General features: G+C 41.5%; 1 protein-coding gene across 1 annotated transcript in view; it reads right to left on the bottom strand.

Moving 5' to 3' along the window:
* The window catches only part of Rrp5 (Ribosomal RNA Processing 5), a 118,800-nt gene that overhangs the window by 28,946 nt on the left and 69,471 nt on the right, over positions 1-20,383 (bottom strand). Inside the window, exons 21-24 of the mRNA XM_050194252.2 lie at positions 15,580-15,892; positions 9,024-9,133; positions 7,941-8,037; positions 3,037-3,231 (exon numbers count right to left, since the gene is read on the bottom strand). Of these exons, the coding sequence (XP_050050209.2) occupies positions 3,037-3,231; positions 7,941-8,037; positions 9,024-9,133; positions 15,580-15,892 (715 nt within the window). The remainder of the gene's footprint in view (positions 1-3,036; positions 3,232-7,940; positions 8,038-9,023; positions 9,134-15,579; positions 15,893-20,383) is intronic.

Below are 20,383 nucleotides of genomic sequence, written 5' to 3'. Positions count from 1 at the left end.
TTTATGGCACCCTGTTGGTCCAAGGGAACAAGGCGGAAATTCACCTCATGAAATAAAACACAAGCTATCAAAAAGCCCCTCAATGCCGTCATACAAATTTTTGTTGAAATGTGTACTGCAATATGGGTGCCTTTTATGTCCTTAAGAATTCTATATCTGTTCACAGCTCGCAGCCTATATACTTTGACCCATCCTTGGGCAGCGCACACATAAACGAAACACGAGAAAAACACAAGAAAGAGCCAGAAGAACTAGTAATGAACTGCAGATTAAAAAGCGGGCAAGTTGGAACCTATCCATTCGCAGCACACATACAAATGAAACACAAGAAAGACTTATCCTTCTGCTATATACTTTGTTCATTGCATCATTCAAGAGGACAGCCAAAATACAAAAATCTGGGAAGGCGTATTAATACTGAGCACAAGAAGCTATATCTGTCACCGCTCAGTAAGACAGACAACAAGTTTGCACTGAGGTAACAGCGTTGAGGTATTTCCTCTTTATTCACCTGCATCACCAAATGCTGGACCTGCAGAATGACCTGCCTGCATAGAACAGCAACATGCGTGGCTTCCTGCTGACGTGGTTGGTGGGTCGTCTCTGCCAGTCCTCTACATAACGGTTAGGCCTTGCTATGGTGCACTCGTCGAGAACAGGAAAGGTGTGAAGGAATTCACTATGGATTGCCCGTGGTGTACTGCATCGTCACTTCTTTGGAACTGATGCACAGTCGAACAAGAGCTCTAGCAGAGCATGTACGGCAATGCACCTAAACAACTACAAGCAAAGCAGGCGCACACATGAGAAAGAACGAAGAAAGAGAGGTAGAGAGTGACAGAATAGAGCAGCCGAGCAGGCGTGTATGGTTTCACACTGATGCTCTCAATCACTTTCCTATCCCCGCCTGTAATGTGACTAGGCAAGGCAAGGCAAAGAAAACAATCACAGGTGCAGGAATGCAGCGAACAAGCAAGGAGCAGGAACAAGTGCGTTTGGTTCACGTTTGGTTCAGTCAGGTCATGTTTCTTTTACCGCGACTGACATAAAACTGCTAGCAGACGCACACACGCACAGGACCAAATAAAATATTGAAGAAGAAAGGCGAACGGCATTTGCTTTCGGCCACATGGAGTTGCACCATGAAGCCCAATGCAATGTAATACCTGCAATAAATGCAATCACTCTATAGTATTTGTACTCGACTCGCTTCATACCTGCCAATGCAGGAGTTTCAAGTGGCTAAGCCTTTATAAGTGAAGAGGTAGTGTGGGGCAACGTCAGACGAGCAAGCCAGATGGTGGGGAGTAGCCAACTTCAAAAATTTGTTTCTTGCTCAAAACAAAAAAACTGATTAAATTTCATGAATAAAATGTTACTGTGTTTATGTATAAAATGCATCACACTCCATAATTTTTTCATGGACCACCTCAATATGCAATTTAGGGCTGAACCCACGGCTCAATTGAAATGTTATCAAGTTTGCCATTTTTTTTCTCTCAAACTTTAAGTTTGCTGAGTAAGTAACTGCTGAGTTCATTATTTGGATACTGTGCAACAACATGTGTGTTATAAAGTATAGGAAATGAACCAACAATCTTATAAAAAATGGTCAACATCCTTCATATTGGACGTTTTCCCTCCCATTACAAACACACAAACCTCAATACAAATACCCTTAAAAATGTGTTACCTTCAAGCCACATCCTTCTAGAAGACATTGCGACAGTTTTATGGTCATACAGAGAAAAAAAATTTTTTATTTTTGATAATTATTTTTTTCACCATGTGTTTCGCTCTCCAGTGTGAAATTAAAATGGCACTCGGGCAGTGAAAAAAAAAAAAAAAAAAAATTAAGGGGGGGGGGGGGGGGGGGCTATCTTGGCTATGTCACCATTGAGATATTGTTAATAGTAGGGGTGTATCAATATTCAAAAATTTCCAATAACGAATCGAATAGTGTCCTATTAAGAGTTCGAATTGAGTATTCACTATTTGTAAATGCAAACATTTTTCTAATGCTTTTCAGAATATTTCAGAACGCTAACTTTACCCAAATAAACATAAAATTAGAACAAAAGTATGGTAAAATTTCACACGAGAACTTGTGTAGTGGTGCAGGCTATGTCACTTAGGTAGCCATACTTTACAGACTGTACAGCGAACATTTGCACTCTGAAGACGTTTGTGAACGCAAAGAAATGGCTTGTTTGGTTCTAATGCTCCAGTTGTGCTTTTAATAAATAAAGCTTCATAACGTACTATGTAATGACAGAAGCTTGCCTAACTTTAAGAATACTGGGATGTAAACATTGTTTTATGTAAATTGTGATAACGGCTGTTCATTATTAGAAAACTATTCGAAAAGTATTCAATATTCGATTTGATTCACTTCTGGCACTACTCGATTTGTATTCGATTCAGTCTCAAAAATCAGTATTCACACACCCTTAGTTAAAAGCCACGATTTTTTTTTGTGAATATCGGTAATGATCGAGCACCACCTCTGGTACGTTTGGCATGAAATGACCCATACACCTTGTCGAGCTGCAATTCGAGCCATTTGGTTGCACATTTGGATAAATGAGCTGTAATTCACAAGGACGACAAAACTGGACAAAGCACGCACTACACAGAGCGCAACCAGTTTAAAGAGATACTTAAAGGGTACTTAAAGAGATATACTCCGATTGCATGCATTCTTTAGTAGGGGCTTGGGTTTTTATCGACGCAAAACCAATAAAATGCAGCATAAAGAGCGCTGTTAACCAGCCCTCCCACAACACCACCTTAGTAGTACAACAGGCCTATGCCTTGTTAACTAACATTAAGAGTGTGAAGATGCAAATGAATGATCCTATGGTCAAAATAAGCCTCTTAGGTTTGGGCAAGTTTCACTAATAGCTTTAAAGAAATAAATGAGAGAAATGCTTCACAGTAGAGCTGCAGAAAAATGTACTCTGTGCACTATAAATGAGCGGGAAATTAAAAGCAGCTGATGAAAGAAATATCAAGCTAGCCAATTGGCATACTCACATGTGAGAAATATCCAATGACCTCGCTACCTGGTGCTGGAGCAAACTCGGTGCTCTCGGCTGGGTAGAGGCTGCATTCACAAAAGTTCCTGCGTCCAGTGATGGCCAATGCCCGGCTATGAAGGGGTATAACACGTTCCAAGACATACACTTCCAGCTCATCACCTGGCTCAAACCTCTTCAGCGGGCTCTCACCCTGAAAAAGTATTAGAAGAAAAAGTTCAAAATTGAACACCCAACCAGTGTTTTCTATGTCGCATTTAAGCATGTTTAAACACAGGTGAACCAGAAACCAAAACTGGCTGCAACAACCAAAAGAAATCTATGTTATCTCAAGCCGTACTCCTTGATCTACTAGAAAGATATTATTTTTCCACTTTTGATTACTATGTATTCTGTGACATGTGGTGTTCTGAATAGATGACAATGAAAAGATATGGCTACCACAAAAGTTGCACACCAAAAAGACAATGAGGATGATTGGGATATGTGGTGCTATCGCACTAAGCCAAGGCTCAATGAATAAGAGAATAAGAGAGCTCAATGGCAAGAAAGAAAAAACAAAAACAAGAAACAAAGAGCAGTTCCGAATCGGGACTCAATGGGCAGGCAAGGCAAAAGAAAGGGGCTTGTCAATGTTCTCGGCACAAGAGTGAAGTCGTTGAGAATCATGTCTGAGCTTCAAGCCTCCTATGAAGCAAGAGTCACCTTCTGGCCATGGGGCATTGACCAAGTCCTCCTGGCCTCAGAAAGAGAGCTGTCGAGCAACATCCCAAGTGGAGGCCAGAACACCAGTGAGGCCATTCGACTTTGCACCTTCTTTTCAAGACTTCTACCATCACCAATGCAACTGTCCATTGATTCCAATGCGACAGTCAGGCCTCTTCCTGGTCCCTTGAACTCCGGTGTTCACCTTGGAGCAACCAGTCAACCAAAACCGTTTCGGGCTCTTTTACCATTGCTCATCAAGCCTGACTGCTATTTCACCATCACTCTCATCCACCATCACCATCATCAGCCTGGTTACGCCCACTGCAGGGCAAAGGCCTCTCCCATACTGCTCCAACTACCCCGGTCATGTACTAATTGTGGCCATGTTGTCCCTGCAAACTTCTTAATCTCATCCGCCCACCTAACTTTCTGCCGCCCTCTGCTATGCTTCCCTTCCCTTGGAATCCATTCTGTAACTCTTAATGACCATCGGTTATCTTCCCTCCTCATTACGTGTCCTGCCCATGCCCATTTCTTTTTCTTGATTTCAACTAAGATATCATTAACTCGCGTTTGTTCCCTCACCCAATCTGCTCTTTTCTTATCCCTTAACGTTACACCTATCATTCTTCTTTCCATAGCTCGTTGCGTCGTCCCTTTTCGTAAGCCTCCTTTTTTTTTTTTGTAAGAACCCTTTTCGTAAGCCTCCAGGTTTCTGCGTCGTACGTGAGTACTGGTAAGACACAGCTGTTATAAACTTTTCTCTTGAGGGATAATGGCAACCTGCTGTTCATGATCTGAGAATGCCTGCCAAACGTACCCCAGCCCATTCTTATTCTTCTGATTATTTCAGTCTCATGATCCGGATCCGCAGTCACTACCTGTCCTAAGCAGATGTATTCCCTTACCACTTCCAGTGCCTCGCTACCTATCGTAAACTGCTGTTCTCTTCCGAGACTGTTAAACATTACTTTAGTTTTCTGCAGATTAATTTTTAGACCCACCCTTCGGCTTTGCCTCTCCAGGTCAGTGAGCATGCATTGCAGTTGGTCCCCTGAGTTACTAAGCAAGACAATATCGTCAGCGAATCGCAAGTTACTAAGGTATTCTCCATTAACTCTTATCCCCAATTCTCCCCAATCCAGGTCTCTGAATACCTCCTGTAAACACGCTGTGAATAGCATTGGAGAGATCGTATCTCCCTGCCTGACGCCTTTCTTTATTGGGATTTTGTTGCTTTCTTTATGGAGGACTACGGTGGCTGTGGAGCTGCTATAGATATCTTACAGTATTTTTACATACGGCTCGTCTACACCCTGATTCCGTAATGCCTCCATGACTGCTGAGGTTTCGACTGAATCAAACGCTTTCTCGTAATCAATGAAAGCTATATATAAAGGTTGGTTATATTCCGCACATTTTTCTATCACCTGATTGATAGTGTGAATATGGTCTATTGTTGAGTAGCCTTTACGGAATCCTGCCTGGTCCTTTGGTTGACGGAAGTCTAAGGTGTTCCTGATTCTATTTGCAATTACCTTAGTAAATACTTTGTAGGCAACGGACAGTAAGCTGATCGGTCTATAATTTTTCAAGTCTTTGGAGTCCCCTTTCTTATGGATTAGGATTATGTCAGCGTTTTTCCAAGATTCCGGTACGCTCGAAGTCATGAGGCATTGCGTATACAGGGTGGCCAGTTTCTCTAGAACAATCTGCCCACCATCCTTCAACAAATCTGCTGTTACCTGATCCTCCCCAGCTGCCTTCCCCCTTTGCATAGCTCCCAAGGCTTTCTTTACTTCTTCCGGCGTTACCTGTGGGATTTCGTATTCCTCTAGACTACTCTCTCTTCCATTATCATTGTGGGTGCCACTGGTACTGTATAAATCTCTATAGAACTCCTCAGCCACTTGAACTATCTCATCCATATTAGTAATGATATTGCCGGCTTTGTCTCTTAACGCATACATCTGATTCTTGCCAATTCCTAGTTTCTTCTTCAGTGCTTTTAGGCTTCCTCCGTTTCTGAGAGCATGTTCAATTCTATCCATATTATACTTCCTTATGTCAGCTGTCTTACGCTTGTTGATTAACTTCGAAAGTTCTGCCAGTTCTATTCTAGCTGTAGGGTTAGAGGCTTTCATACATTGGCGTTTCTTGATCAGATCTTTCGTCTCCTGCGATAGCTTACTGGTATCCTGTCTAACAGAGTTACCACCGACTTCTATTGCATACTCCTTAATGATGCCCACAAGATTGTCGTTAATTGTTTCAACACTAAGGTCCTCTTCCTGAGGACCTTAGTCCTCAGGAAGAGGACTACCACACTGTACCATTAAGGCCTCGGTGACTAGCACACACACTTAAAGTTGTGCTCTAGCTTCTCAGTTGTGTATACTTGCGCAGTCTCTCCTGTTGTTACCTCGTTGAGTTTAATGTGTATATGTTTGGCTCTGAATGCTAAAAGTGTGCTAGTCTTGATTTACGTGAATGCACACATCACTTAATTATCATTTGGAAAATGAATATTGCAATCGATGGCCACATATTGGATATGTTGCAACAAAAGGAGCATTTGCGACCGTCAACCAAAATATGTAAAGACAAACCGGCAAATGTCTGCTCTTACGAATTCGTATGTGCACTATTTTCCAGTGTGCCAGCATACAAGCTTTTACAATCTTTGGCCACTTGTTCTAACAACATGCATTACATTTCCAATAAGGATTTAATTATGTCACCAATGCCATATTGTACACAGAAACAAGAACCCAACCTCTTTTATGCCAATTTCACCTTCTGACTGTCAAGAGCTTTTTAATACTTTTTGGGTCACCTGTAAGCTGCTCTCATTGATGCAAATTAATCTTTTTTTTTTCATTGGCCAAGGTTTCATACACCACAGGTCATTTTTGTTAAAATGTTACTTGAGCCACTGAAGGCCCAAATTTGCGACATGCATCCTGCTTATTCGTACTATGATTCTTTTGCTATTTCACTTCACACTGCTTTACAAAACCATGCATAGTTACTGCCCTACTGCATCTTAATCGGATTATTACAAGATCATCTAAGGACACTATCAATAAATGTCGTCGCAACTGAAGCATTGCAAAGGAAGCAAAGGTGTGGCGTTGGAATTTATTGTCATGCACTTTATTATCTTTTTCATTCAAGTTTGTATGATCTTGTACCTATTTTTCTGGCTGCAGTAGTTCTGGCGCTGCATAAGTTAACCCCCTTAATCACTATAGCTGTTAATGTTACTCACTTATCTGTATGCTCTTCCCTTTCCATTTCTAGTGATTTGCCCATGCTAAAGCTTTTTCATTTGCTACTTCTTGGCCATTTGCAATGTGTCTGATAAAGTTATGTACCTGGCCATAGAGGTTTCTTTTTGAACAAAACTGCCGAATCACTGGCAAAGGCATCGTGTTGGAGTCCAGTCCTAGCTGCTTTATGACTGACAGCCCACATCATTGTGGCTAGATTTCAGATGTGTACAGTTATGCATTTTCAGACCCAATCCTTGCTGCTTCTCCTGATCACCAGTACATGCTATTTCCCCTGGTGTAGGAAATTCTGCAACATTTAGAGGCTTCCTAAACCATTACCTATGCAGGCCAAGTTTAGTGGCCTCTTAATTTTCACAAATTTAAAAAACACTTTGAGAGAGAAATTTAAAAAAAAGAAACTACACTGAAGTCATCATCCTTATTTTCTTGCTTACTTTCCCAGATTTAAGGTACGAAAATATTTGTGCAGAGCATGAGCTGGTGGTGCAAAGGGCAATCACTATTATGTCAGGAAGTGTATTTATATGTGCATGAAACAAGACATTGATCAGCCAGGGAGTCCATAGTGGTTACAATGATGACACCATTAGTTTTACACAGCCATTGTCCTTGTTTTTCCATCTGTGTAGCAATGATGTGAGTATACCATTCTGTTCATGTTTTTCCCCATCTCTGTCACAACATTCTTTTACTATATGACTGATCAGCTCAATGTTGCTTCACAGGCCATAAAATGTGGGAAATTGAACAGCAGAGAACATGCACAAAATGTACTGTTATTATGAGATACTTAGGCTCTAATACAATGAAATATACAGATATGCAAAAAAGCTGATTGCAGCATGACTCATGTAACTCTTAATTTTAACAACAGAAAAGCAACAAGAAAGAAACCCACCTCTTTTGGGTTCTCATCAACAAAGCTGATATGCACACGGCCCTTGTAGCCATTTTCAAGGGTAACTTTAAGCTGCAATTTCTCCACAGCTCTCACACTATAAGAAACAAAGAGAACAAGTTGAATAGACAAGACTTGAGTCATATTAAGGTTGGTTACAGTACAACACAAGACAAGGACAAAAGAAGGTATAAAATGACGACACGGCGCTGACTCTCAACTGATATCTTATTGAAGATATTGTCACGTAGTGAAACATGGTAGCCCGATAAAGATAAACAAGTACACGTGGCAATATGTCTAACACATATATAGGTGCCAGTTGATAACCATGACATGCACGAGACACAGAGATGCATTGAAGCAACTTTGACAAACTGACGCATAATCAAAATTGAGATAGGTAATGCAGTTCTTTGTCATGAAGAGCGATAGACGGTTCGCTGATACATGCCTTGTCCCTAATCTTTATATTGTAAACCCCGGCGATTTCCCTTGTCAGTTGGCTCGCGTGTTTAAAAATGACACTAGTTTTTTTTTTAATTCGGGGCGACAACCGCACGACTTGCAATGCTCCGGGAGATGAAATGGCACAACCACTTGAAAAGATAGCTCATGCTCCCTAAGTCAAACATTCACACATCGCTTCGTTTGTTCCAGGTACTCTCTACCACAAGATAATGGAATGGCATATACAACCTGCTTAGCACAAGTGATGTACCTGTTCACATGTTTGACAGTGCATTTTCTCTTCACTTGCTTCACTTCATCAAATTATCAAATAACGGGCATATGCGACCTATCTTATGTGTTGCGCTGTAACGAACCTTACTATGAATCCCAACAAAGTGGCGCAACTTGCCGTCTTGATGCAAGACTTGAGTCTTGGAAGACATAATAGTGCTGCATTCATAAAATGAAGTAAAGCAATTGCCATTAAGAATATGCTAGACTGAAGAGCAAGTTTCTATAAAATGTGAAATACAGCATGTACACACAGTGTAATGGAAACGATGTGGGCCTGTACAATGGAATGCATTTCTAAGAGCAACATGGACATAATGAACCTGCCGACAAACTTACATAGCCATGCAGCTCCGCATATTTAGTTTTTTCGTCTGGCTGGTAATTTCCTTTGGTTCCAATGATGTGCTTACGGTTTCATTGCTTGCACCCATTTCAACAGCATGTTCCTGCAAAACAGTGCATTGCAGGACATTACCAACGAGAAAGAAAAAATATAGCTTCTTATACAGCTAACAGCCGACTATATAGAACATGAATTCTGTGATATTGAGAACCGTTCTGGAGTTCCAACACTTATATTCTAGAGAACCCCCTGATCTAAAAATTGTTCAAACTTTTTTTATCCATTTTCCGTAAGAAACCACTCCAATTATGGCCACCATCAAATAATCGTTAGGTGGCACCACAAAAGTGGGCCTCCTTAAACACCAGTAGACAGCTTCTTTAAAGGGACACTAAAAGCAAATACTAAGTTGACGTGGACTGTTTAAATACCATTCCAGAAACCTCGCAATGCTTGTTTCCTGCCAAGAAAAGACTTAGTTTACGAGAAAATTGGATCTGAAGGGTCCGAATACCTGTTTCGAAATTCATGTCTCCCGCCACCCAACAAGGGGAGTGGTGACATTGCACACGCCATCACCACCCTTTACTGCCGTTGGTGAGTAAAACGGCACCCGACAGACGGCGGTACCGAGCTAAGGTAGATTTGCCTCTGCAGCTGCTTTTTGGTCAAGCGGTGTAGGCCATTTGGGCATCCCGTCACATCACATGGAAGTTGAACTCTCTGCTACTTGCAGTTTGTGTTTTTTCAGAAGCCAGCAAAACCAGCGCAGCACTACGCAATAACGAGACTATTGAAACGCGAAAGCGTGGGCACTGCAGAGTCAAGCAAAAACGAAGCTTTTCGGCTGCCCGTGTCGTTGTCAAGGGTAATTTCAATAAGTTCCTTTTCTAAAATTGAAATGGAACTGGACAAGTAGCATTTTATTTAATCTTATAATACAATGCAAAGATGTTTTTTGCAACAAGTAGTTGAGTACTAGAGACAGAATTTAACTGAGGAGTGCTTTCGTCATTGGGCAAGTACTTGAATGTCCCGGGAGAGTCTCTAATTATGTCCTGCATTTATCTCAATTTCTCCATTATTAAGGCTTTGTTCGTGATAATATTGATGATGCCTTAGAGATTCTTGGGCACTAATCTATCACTTTAGCTTGACTTAGTACTTGCCTTCAGTGTCTCTTTTAAGAGGAAAATGTGATGCTGAGCCACCAAAAGCATATACACAATGTAATTCTGACGCATTGTCACTAGGTTATGACATAAAGGGAGAACGCAAGCACATGTCATAGCATACCTAAAACCACATTCAATGCCATGGCAACAATAAATTTAGCATTAGTTTAACAGAAAACATGTCGCAGAGCAAAAAATTAACATACCGATGGCATAACCCCCTTTGAACTGTGGATAGTGTAGGTTTACATAAAATTGTATTAGTCCATTTTGTTCATTAGCTTTCCTCAATTAGAAACAAAACAGAGCCACGGGCTCCTACTACACAATTTTCATTGCGTATGAACACACAGTGCCTCATGAACATGAGATTTCACCCATTATGGTTACAGATAGCATGAGTACAATGAGGAGAAAGGGATGTGGAAAGAGTGATGCTTGTCCACATCTCATGGCTTCAAAATGTACACAGAGAAAGGTATTTCTTTTCATTAGCTCAATAGAAGGCCTGACAATATTGGCCTTACCACATCTGCGCAGTACTGAGACCTTCACATTCTACATTAAAGCATAACACATTCAGTATGATAGACCGAGTTTATGAAAAACGTGCAAGTCAGGTCACCTACAGTGGTGGCTCTTTGGCTACAGTGGGAAGGTATGCAATTCTAACTTTCAATGGCCACTCATAGTTATTTGGAAAAACAGGGGAAAAAATAAATAATTGTAGAATGCTTGCACAACACTTCCATCGTGCTTGCTTAATGCCGGACCAGTCAGAGCCAGTGAGTGGCTTGCTCCATCACTGAAAAGGGGACAATACACATTTGCAATGCGTTTGGTGTCAGAAAGCCCTGTTGCTTGCTGCTAATACAGCAGAAGTCGAGGAACTATTTTGTACTTATGGTTGTGGCAACCACTGTAGGCAGGACTGTCACTTTGCGGCAGGGCCTGCAAGGTGTTGTGCAGGATACCTGCCAAGCTCTGCATAACTGGAAATTTGTTGTGCAATAGTATACCTTGCCTGACAACAGACCACCACCAATGGGTTTTGAACACAGCTCGTGGAACACCTTTGCCTTCCTGTCAGTGCCGTGAAGTGGTAAAGAGAGCAGCGTGTTGTGCCCCGTTTCGGGCTGAACACATACCAATGCACTGGGTTTGAAATTTTGGTAATTTCATGTAAAATGGAAAAGGTCGAAGCTGTCGGTAGACCCAGAAGGTATCACGTTTGTGATTTTGACACTGATCTTGTTCGTTCATTCATCGAGTTTAATGTCTGAAAGCAACACTGAAGCTATGAGAGACACCGTAGTTGAGGTCTCCAGATTGATGTTGGCCACACGGGGTTCATTAGGTGCACCTAAATCTAATGGCCTCCTGGACAAACCGGTTTGTCGAGGCTGCCATAAGTACATGAGCATTTTTACACTTTGGCCCCATCGAAATGCAGCTGCTGTGGCTGGGAATCGAACCCGCGACCTCATGCTCAGCAGCAGAATGCCACAGCCACTGCACCACCACAGCGGGCAACCCCAATTTTGTGCCATGAACTAAAAAAACATGCCGAAACCCTAGAAGTCAGACAGACTTTGTCAGCATGCTTTCTGGAATGTTGGTACCGGTGCATGCAGAGGTACATGGTATGCTCTGTGTACCACCTAGTGCAGAAGGCAAGCTCCACTTCTAGCCCTATACAGTCACTCCAAAACACATCCCCAATCCCTTGTACATTTAAATCGCAACCAAAGCAAGTTTGACCAAATAAGGCAAAACAACAATAGACAATCGAGAATGTACTTGTTGCTTGGAAAACAAGTGGGCCAGCACAAAGAAGAAGGGCATCCCCTCCATAAATGCTGCCAACAAGGGTCTGCTCACTTATCGCCACAGGCCATTGAGCTGCAAGTTTGACTGTTGGGCACGGGTGGGTACAAGAGCAGAACAGCCAAAGAAGCCACATTTACCCGAATATGACAGTGGCATGTCACATTTTTAGCAAATCACATTTATGTAAATGGCATTAATGTTTTAGAAATGCAAAGTGCCTTAGAGCACCAGACGAATGTAAGTAGAGAAGCGTAAGTCGGCTCACGTGGAGCATTAAGAGAGACACGGATAAGTGAGACAGATGGCAACCTGGGCTCTTTTCCATTCACCAGTGAAACATACTTGCCAGAAACAGGTTTCAACTTTGTTTTGGACAACGGGTGGCATGTGAGATGTAGTGGTGTTGCACAGCATTATCATGATGCACTGGGAAGTGTGATATGCCACAAAATGTAGTTAGTGAATATCAAAACAAGACAGCACTTCACAGGAAGACTGAGACTTGAAGTGATAACAGCTTTATGTTTTTGTGTAGCCACTGTTGACCACAACTAGTGAGTGTGTTACTCTCAGAAAATTGTCCTTGAAAACCCTCTCATTCACCTAGTAAGATGTCCGTCCTCCTCACCAAGTAGAGTTGCCGCTTTTTTGTGCGCTTCTGGTGGTGCAAGTGCAAGCCACAGTATTGTAACTAAAGATGTAAGGTCGGGAAAAAAAACCGAAAAGGTTAGGAAAATTTTGTTTCCCATTGTTTTTCCAACACAGAGAAAGTGACAGAAAAAAAAACATTAAAATTTCCGCATGCAGTAGGGCTTGCCATTCTCTGCTGTGCAGCATACCTTTCTAGAAGCAGCGATGAAGATAACAAGAAAATGGCAGCACAGTTTTCAAGAATCTTCATTATATTTCATTTTTCATTTCATTTCAAGAATCTTCATTTTGTTATGAAAATGAAGCATAGCTTTCAAATGTAGCGGTATACAGGATGCCCTTTGAGTTTTGGTCCAGGACTGGCATCTGGGACTCGACAAAGCACGTGGAATCATCAACCTGGTAGTAAGGCCTTTGCACTAATCAGCCGCTGACAGCTATAGCTTCTAGGCCACTACAGATGCCTCCATCATCTGCCAGCAGTGAATGAGACTGGTTTTTGTTTGGAAATGTTAATAAGAAGCTTTTCAACAGACTTGCAAGTAAACATGTTTACAAAGACGTCTACCAATCAAATTGGAATGTGAAAGCAGCCGCAATCAATTCTAATGGGAGTGTGTCCAATGAGAGTGACTCGGACATCGAGTGATCTTTTCCACAATTATCAGACTAGCAATCTTTCATAGAAGGAAACAATTGTCTTTGCCTTCCATTGTCTTTGCCTTCTCTGAGTAATCATTGCATGCATTTCAGGATAATTATTTTTTTATAGCTGAAATAATAAATATAGGCTATTTTTTACAGTTTCGATTTTTCTAAAATTTTCTCATAGTATGTAGTTCAAATTTGATTTCGGACATTCATGTAGACACCACTACTACCGAATTTTGTGCCTATGACACACCAAACTCAGAGGTTATCCCTTAGCTTATGGTTGAGTTCATGGTGTCTAATCTCTTTGCTGTGCCACAGTGTACTAGATAGCTACGTGCGGCTGTTTCATCGCACTGAGTTGCAACTAACACATTTCCTTTCAAGCTTACTTCTACAGCAATCACATTATTTCTCAGGGTCAAATGAAACATTGTCTTTTTGTTAGCTTGTGCAAGTACATCGGCAGCGCCCACATCAGGTAGCGATGAATTCTGCACTGCGGACTCACGTTGAAAGGATTCCCAACGTAACAAGCTCCAATTATGATCTTGACACCACTAGAAGGTGTGCAACTCAGAACGCAGACGGCCTGTTCAAGGCGGATGTTGGTGCTTGGGCTTGCTCGCCATGCACTGGAGCCACGTCCCCCCACAACAGAGACCACTCAGAGCACGCGGTTGCCCTCAGCCGCAGCAAGCTCAATAAATCAGGCTCGTCACGGCACCCACGGAAGCTACGGTGTCTACGCTACGTGCGGACCGGCTTTGTCCAGCACCAGCTAGACTGACGGATAGTAGTCACATCCGAATTGTGCATTTTGAAGTGCTGTCAATAGCTTCATGCGAAATGATGTCTGCCAGGGTGTCTAGCCAGGAGCGGCCAGAAGGAGAGCATGTTGGCAAGCACAAGTGTGATCAGACCATATGTTTCGCATGGTTCTAGGCTAGTTGAGTGTGTAAAACTAATCGAAATTGGCGAGAACCAACGGTTACTACACTGACAAGCAATGTTGCCAACATTAAATTCCTACACGGTTGGCAGAGTGTGAGCAGGCAATATATACATATATAGCAGGTTTTTTCCGGAAGTATGTAATTCTTATCGAAATTTAAAATGCAGATTTTCACTTACTTTAGCATGCTTTTTTTTAAACGCCGTCAATAAATACACACAGTAACAGTCGGAAGAAGTGAACTGACCCAAACACACTTCTTGATTAATGTCAGCTATCAGCCAATAGCAGTCTATGAAATCTTGGGTATGACGACATGTGCAAGCCACCGGCAGCTTTGAAACAGGTGATGAGCAGGCCTCGTAAGAAAAGAGCATGTTTGAGAAAAAGGTGACTTCGCACCCCACTTGTGAGCACAGCAGCGTATGCTATCCGCAGCCTGTTTTTTTTGTTAAGCGCGAAGGGTCATTCAAGACCTCTTTAAAATCACATTTTAATTTCTGGTCAAGCGAAATGCAAAAAGACCATCTGAAACTAGTGCACGCAATACGTCATTTCATAACCATTTTGGATTCCCTTTTCTTGTAGGGCTTAACAGAAATTGCTCTTTTATTTCTGTCAGAGCTGCATCCTTTTCCAGTTCAGAAAATTACAAGAGAGAGAATTGTATATTTAAATGATGGCTCAAAGCATGTTTGGGGAAGTAGGTAAGAGAAAGGAAGATCAGGCGAAGGTCTCGTTCACTATGGAAACTTCCCTTGCAAAGCTCAATAAGAATTTAAACGCCTTTCACATTAGTCCATGGTCAAATCCAGCACTCATAAGACATCACTGCCTTGAACCAGTACTTGTCCATGAATGTCTTCAGTCACTAAGAGCCAACACTCAGTGATAAGTGTTGCTGACGTCTATGCACAGTAAGGTCAAGACATTTTGCAAATAGAAAAATCAGCCTGAGAATTTTCACATTTTCTAAATCAAGTGTTCATACTTCTTTATGACAATGAGCTTTCCAATGCTAAAGAGAGAGAAAGAGGGAGACCCTTAAATTTCATTACTGATCCCTTTAACAGCAGGCGATGTTAGCTTTCAATTAACCTAAGCGTTTCTTATTCTTGAGAGTCTAAAACTATGCAGCTGCTCTAAAAAAAAAAGAGCTATGTCCTTAGACCTCTACTAACGTGACTTGCATCTCTTTTCCTAGAATGAGCATGCGCAATAATTTTATCACACGTTCAAAGTGCCACACACAGTGCTCAAGTTTGAATGATATTGGTAAAAACTTACTGAATCATCTTCAATAGCACCTCTGCTGCTCAAGTTCTTGCCTTTGTCAATACCAAAATCATCCATGCTACTGCCTTGCTCAGCTTGGGAGTTCTTTCGCTTACGTTGCTGCGTCTTCACATCAAGCAGTGCTTCACTACCTTTGTTGGGAATTAAATTAGCTCCACCTGGACATGAATCTTTCCTTAGTTGCACCCCAATGTCACTTGTAGATCCTCCTTTTTCCTTTCTGGTGTGCAATTTGGCTGCTTCCATGTGTCCAAAGCGGTCGGCAGTGGCCTTTGTGCAGCCGACAATGACATTTCCGCAAAGCCTGTCGACAAAATAAGAAATACCAAAGTGAGCTTATTAAGATGGCACAAATGAGGTTTTGAAGTTGTGCAACAAAAATGACTCGCAAAGAATCAAAATATGCATCTTTTGTTGTGGCCTGCTTTATTTTTTTTAAAATGTTCTCAACATGGAATACAAGGAGGAATGTGCCAGAAACATTACTAAGAGCATCATGGACGTCACTGACGACACCAGCACAAGAAACAACTTTGTTAGATGGGCTTGTTTTCTTCATGCAACTACCATCCCTCAATGGTGAATTAGCTTTCTGAACCATGCTATCTGTTACAGCCACGCGTGCAACGTCTACATTTAACCCTTCAATGCTCAGTGTCATGAATTCATGACATTCCAACTTATACACCAAGTCTACGTTTACACTGAGAAATTTTTAACTGGTTTCAGTCATTGTTTTTTTCATAAGCAGTGCTTTTGATGAAAATCTTCATGGAGCAATCTAGGAGAGGCAGAGAAGTAAGACTGACGCAGAAAGAGAATTAACTGATCATGAAGAACCTCAAGTGAAAAAAGTTGGGACAGAAAATAGCGAGCTACACGGCAACCGGACCCAGAAGAATATTGATGAGGATAATTAATAAACTAGGTCCTCCTCCACCGCCAAAATAAAATAAAAATAAATAAGACCGGCAAAGACACTTAAGACTGCTTACGTGCGCAAATGAAAAAGCATTATACCATTCGTAGACCTCGGAACGTCACACCCATGAAGGGTGCCTGCCACCTTCTCCCCACTGGCTGCGCCGTCACATGCCTAATGATGTACGCACTAGGCAAGCCTTTAGTCAGCCAGAACCGTGCAGCCACTGTGGTGTCAGGGAAGCGTGCTCGTCTCGCACCGCAGAGGCCAGGTTTCGTTTCCCACCCAAAATGTATGAAATGGCCAAAATGTATGAAATTCTTTTTTCAAAGCTGTTCATTTACTTTGTTTACAGGAACCTCAATGAGAAATTTGACGTCAATCCGAACATTTTTGACACAGTTTTACTCTTTGCACTGTTGGCCATTTTTGGTACCATCTTTCGGTCATGCCGACTACAACACATTTTCGCGTAATGGGGCATATAACACTTTTGCATTATATGCCCCATTATGTCCCTAATACTTTTTTAACATTAGTGACTTTAAACAGGTCGAGCAAAGGCCAGATTCTTTGCAAAGAACTAGAATTAACCAAATTATAGATTTTAAAGAAAGGAAATAATAAAAGAAAAAGAGAGAAAGAGACAGAACAAACGCTAGTCCTATAGAACAAATACAATATCATCCATGGTACAAAGGTTAAGAATGCAAGGCACACACTGCGGTGGCTCAGTGTCAATGCAGTTCTGCTGCTAAGCACAAGGTCACGGGTTCGATACTCAGCCACTGTGGTGGGGGCATGTTTTGATGGGGGTGAAAGCCAATAATTCTTGTGTACTTAAAGTTAGGTGCACATTAAAAAACACCAAGCAGTCAAAATTAATCCTGAGCTTTCCACTAAAACGTCCCTATTAACTAACTGAGCAGTTTCGAGACGTTACCCCCCTTCCAATTTATCTTTAACGATGCAAGCCATAAAACTGAATTTTCAAGCATGGGCCAAAGAGAATGAGAAATTAGGAGAATTGCAGAACAGTTTTAGAATAGGCAAGCCCATAGATGACAAAATATTCATAATCCCACAGACTACCGAAATAGCCAAAGCAGAGAATAGATGTTTGTGCTTAGCTTCCTTGGTTATTAGTGGTGGGTATGATAGTGTATATGTTATGAAAAAAATGATAGGGATGAAGGCTTGAAGGAAGACAACGTGACACTACTAAAGGATATTCTATTCCACTAAGCCTAAATCCTAAAGCATCGCCCTCCTCTCTAAAAATATGTACCGCTAGCTCAATATATACTGTATTTTCCAGAGTACAACTCACATATTTGTATCAGATGCATCCCCTACTTTTCGCGACTCTCGAAGAAAAAAATGTTATATAAGGTGCACTGTGTATCATCATCATCAGCCTATTTTTATGACCACTGCAGGACGAAGGCCTCTTCCTGCGATGTTGAATTACCCCTGTCTTGCGCTAGCTGATTCGAACTAGTGTCTGGGTATAAGACACACCTTTTTTAACTCAGTGGGTATGACCAGTGTGATTACACAAGCTTCCAAAATCATCACGAAATGTGGTACTCTCCCATTCCAGGGCCCTAAATTTTCACTAACTTTTTCCAAGCTGCAAGTTCTAGCAGATTAAAACTTGATCCAATGCTCTTCTTAGGTGCAAGAAACCAACATTTATTGCACTTCGATTGACGTTATAGAAGGCCTCATCCTCCGACGCACTATCAAAAAGTTCAGCCACTTCGGCCGGCAGCATCACTGGGTTACCATCGCAGCCTCTCAGTACGCGATAACTTGTAAGCAACATTGTAAGCATATTGAAGCACATTGCTGCCATTGCCTCTGCTGCATGGCGTGCTCAGGCGCATGCCGAACTTAAACAATGATCACAACACCCAGCGCCACAACGTAACAATAAAAAATTCTGGTGCCTTTTTTATTTATTGCAATGAAATTTCGGACACTAAAACCGTTCGCCATCCGATTTTGCGGACTTTTTGCCATGACTGCACGTTCGAAACAGCATTAATCGAAGCCACTACTGCCGCCATTTTTATTATCTCGCCGCCTTAAACCAACGTCAAGGCATTGCTTAAACCAGTGCTTCTGCACACCAATCCGTTGGCAACCGTGGCCACCACCGCTGCAATGCTAGGCTTAGCTGGTTCAACAACGGATATCAAGCTTCGTGCAGTAAGCACGGCATGGCAAAGTACAAGCGTTGCCTAATGCCAGTTCCTGAAAGCCAGCTTCATCGCAATGCAATGGTGTTATGCAATGAAGAATGCCAAGAGTAAAAAAAGGGGCCACTGTCACGGGCCACAGTATGTATTCCTTTATTACAGACATGTGCCCGCCGTCTCATGCCAAAGTACGAGCAGGATACGCCTACTAAGCGTACTGGCAAGCCTTCAGAGCTATTTCAGATGTGCCTGTGATAATTTGAGCCCTTAGGGCTAATAAAATGCATGCATGCATTTTTTTTTTTTTTACAGCCTGATTTTTCTAGATGTTTTCGCAGCCCCTAGGAGTCCGAAAAATCAGACTGTAAAGAAGCACCAACAAATTTTTTGGACAAAAACTGCGTCTTATGCACAGAAAATACAGCAGTACAGATAGAGTGGGAAGGGCTAATTAGCAGCAAGACATCTTACATTCAGAAGGCCTATGCCAGGGTTGCCAATTTTGCTCTACTACTTGAGATTTACACTCATGAGCAAAAGTATGCAGACCACAGGCTCGCAAAAAAATAATAATAATAATAATAATAATTTATTTGTAATTCAGATGCACAAACTACAGTGTTTGTACTGCAGTTCTCAATTTCAAGGCACATGTGTAGGTGGAGAAAAACATCGGTTTTATCTCAAAATCACTGGTCCGTGTACTTTTTCTCAGGAGAGTACATCATAGGCATGGAAAGGAGACTAAAGTTAAGTAAGTTAGGTTATAATCTATTGTATAAACATGATGGTGTGGAGATGGAACAACATCTTCTTGGTTTAATGCAAACAGATGACATCGTTTTGCTTGTGGATACTAGTTCAAAATATATTAAGCTTGTGGTAGATATTTTTAGAGAGGAGGCCTATGCTCAAGATTTAGTGTCAGTGAAACGAAATCAGCCCTATTGGTTTACAATGTCTGAAATCAGATAGTGACAATACAAGGGGAAAAAAGCAAACTGAGTATTGAAGAACACAAATGTACCTGCATATCATTATTTCATCGAAAAATGTTGAGGAGCAAGCATGCTGAAATCAGCAACGTGTAAAAAGAGAACTACAATGGGTAAATGAGCCTTAAAAAAAATTTTGTTATTAGCTTTAAACACATGAAGTCTTCATCAAATATTAAATCTCGTACGCTTATTACAAATATGCATTTTTTTTTTCTTTTGAAGTCAATAAAAATAAAGTACAATTCTTTTTTTGTGTTAAAAATTTGGGATGTGACTTGAAAATAATGTACTGCAACAAGGGATCTAAAATTAAGCAGGCACCGTATAGACTCGTGTAAGGGCCGCGCCCATGTAAGGGCCGCACTCCCAACTTGGCAGCCCAAATTTTGGAAAAAAAAAATTCCAATCGAGAAGCAATTGCATTCGGTGCCCTGGTGCTGCGCGCTGCGTACTTCCACATGCCAATACAAGATAGCAAGGGCTGGGGTGTGCAGAAGTCGCCGGGCTGGGCCGCACTTCGTCAAAATTGTGAAAACAAAAAAGTGTGGTCCAACACGAGCCTATATGGTATGTTCCTGAATGTTCAAATTGTGCAAGCTTGCGTTTAATACTTGAATCTGTATTTTAGCCGGTGTTATGAAATTCTAAAGATGCAACTTCAAATGGTAATA

The sequence above is a fragment of the Dermacentor andersoni genome, chromosome 1 (assembly GCF_023375885.2).
Source record: "Dermacentor andersoni chromosome 1, qqDerAnde1_hic_scaffold, whole genome shotgun sequence".
Classification (NCBI taxonomy): Eukaryota; Metazoa; Arthropoda; class Arachnida; order Ixodida; family Ixodidae; genus Dermacentor; species Dermacentor andersoni.
This window is presented reverse-complemented; position numbering and strand designations above follow the sequence as displayed.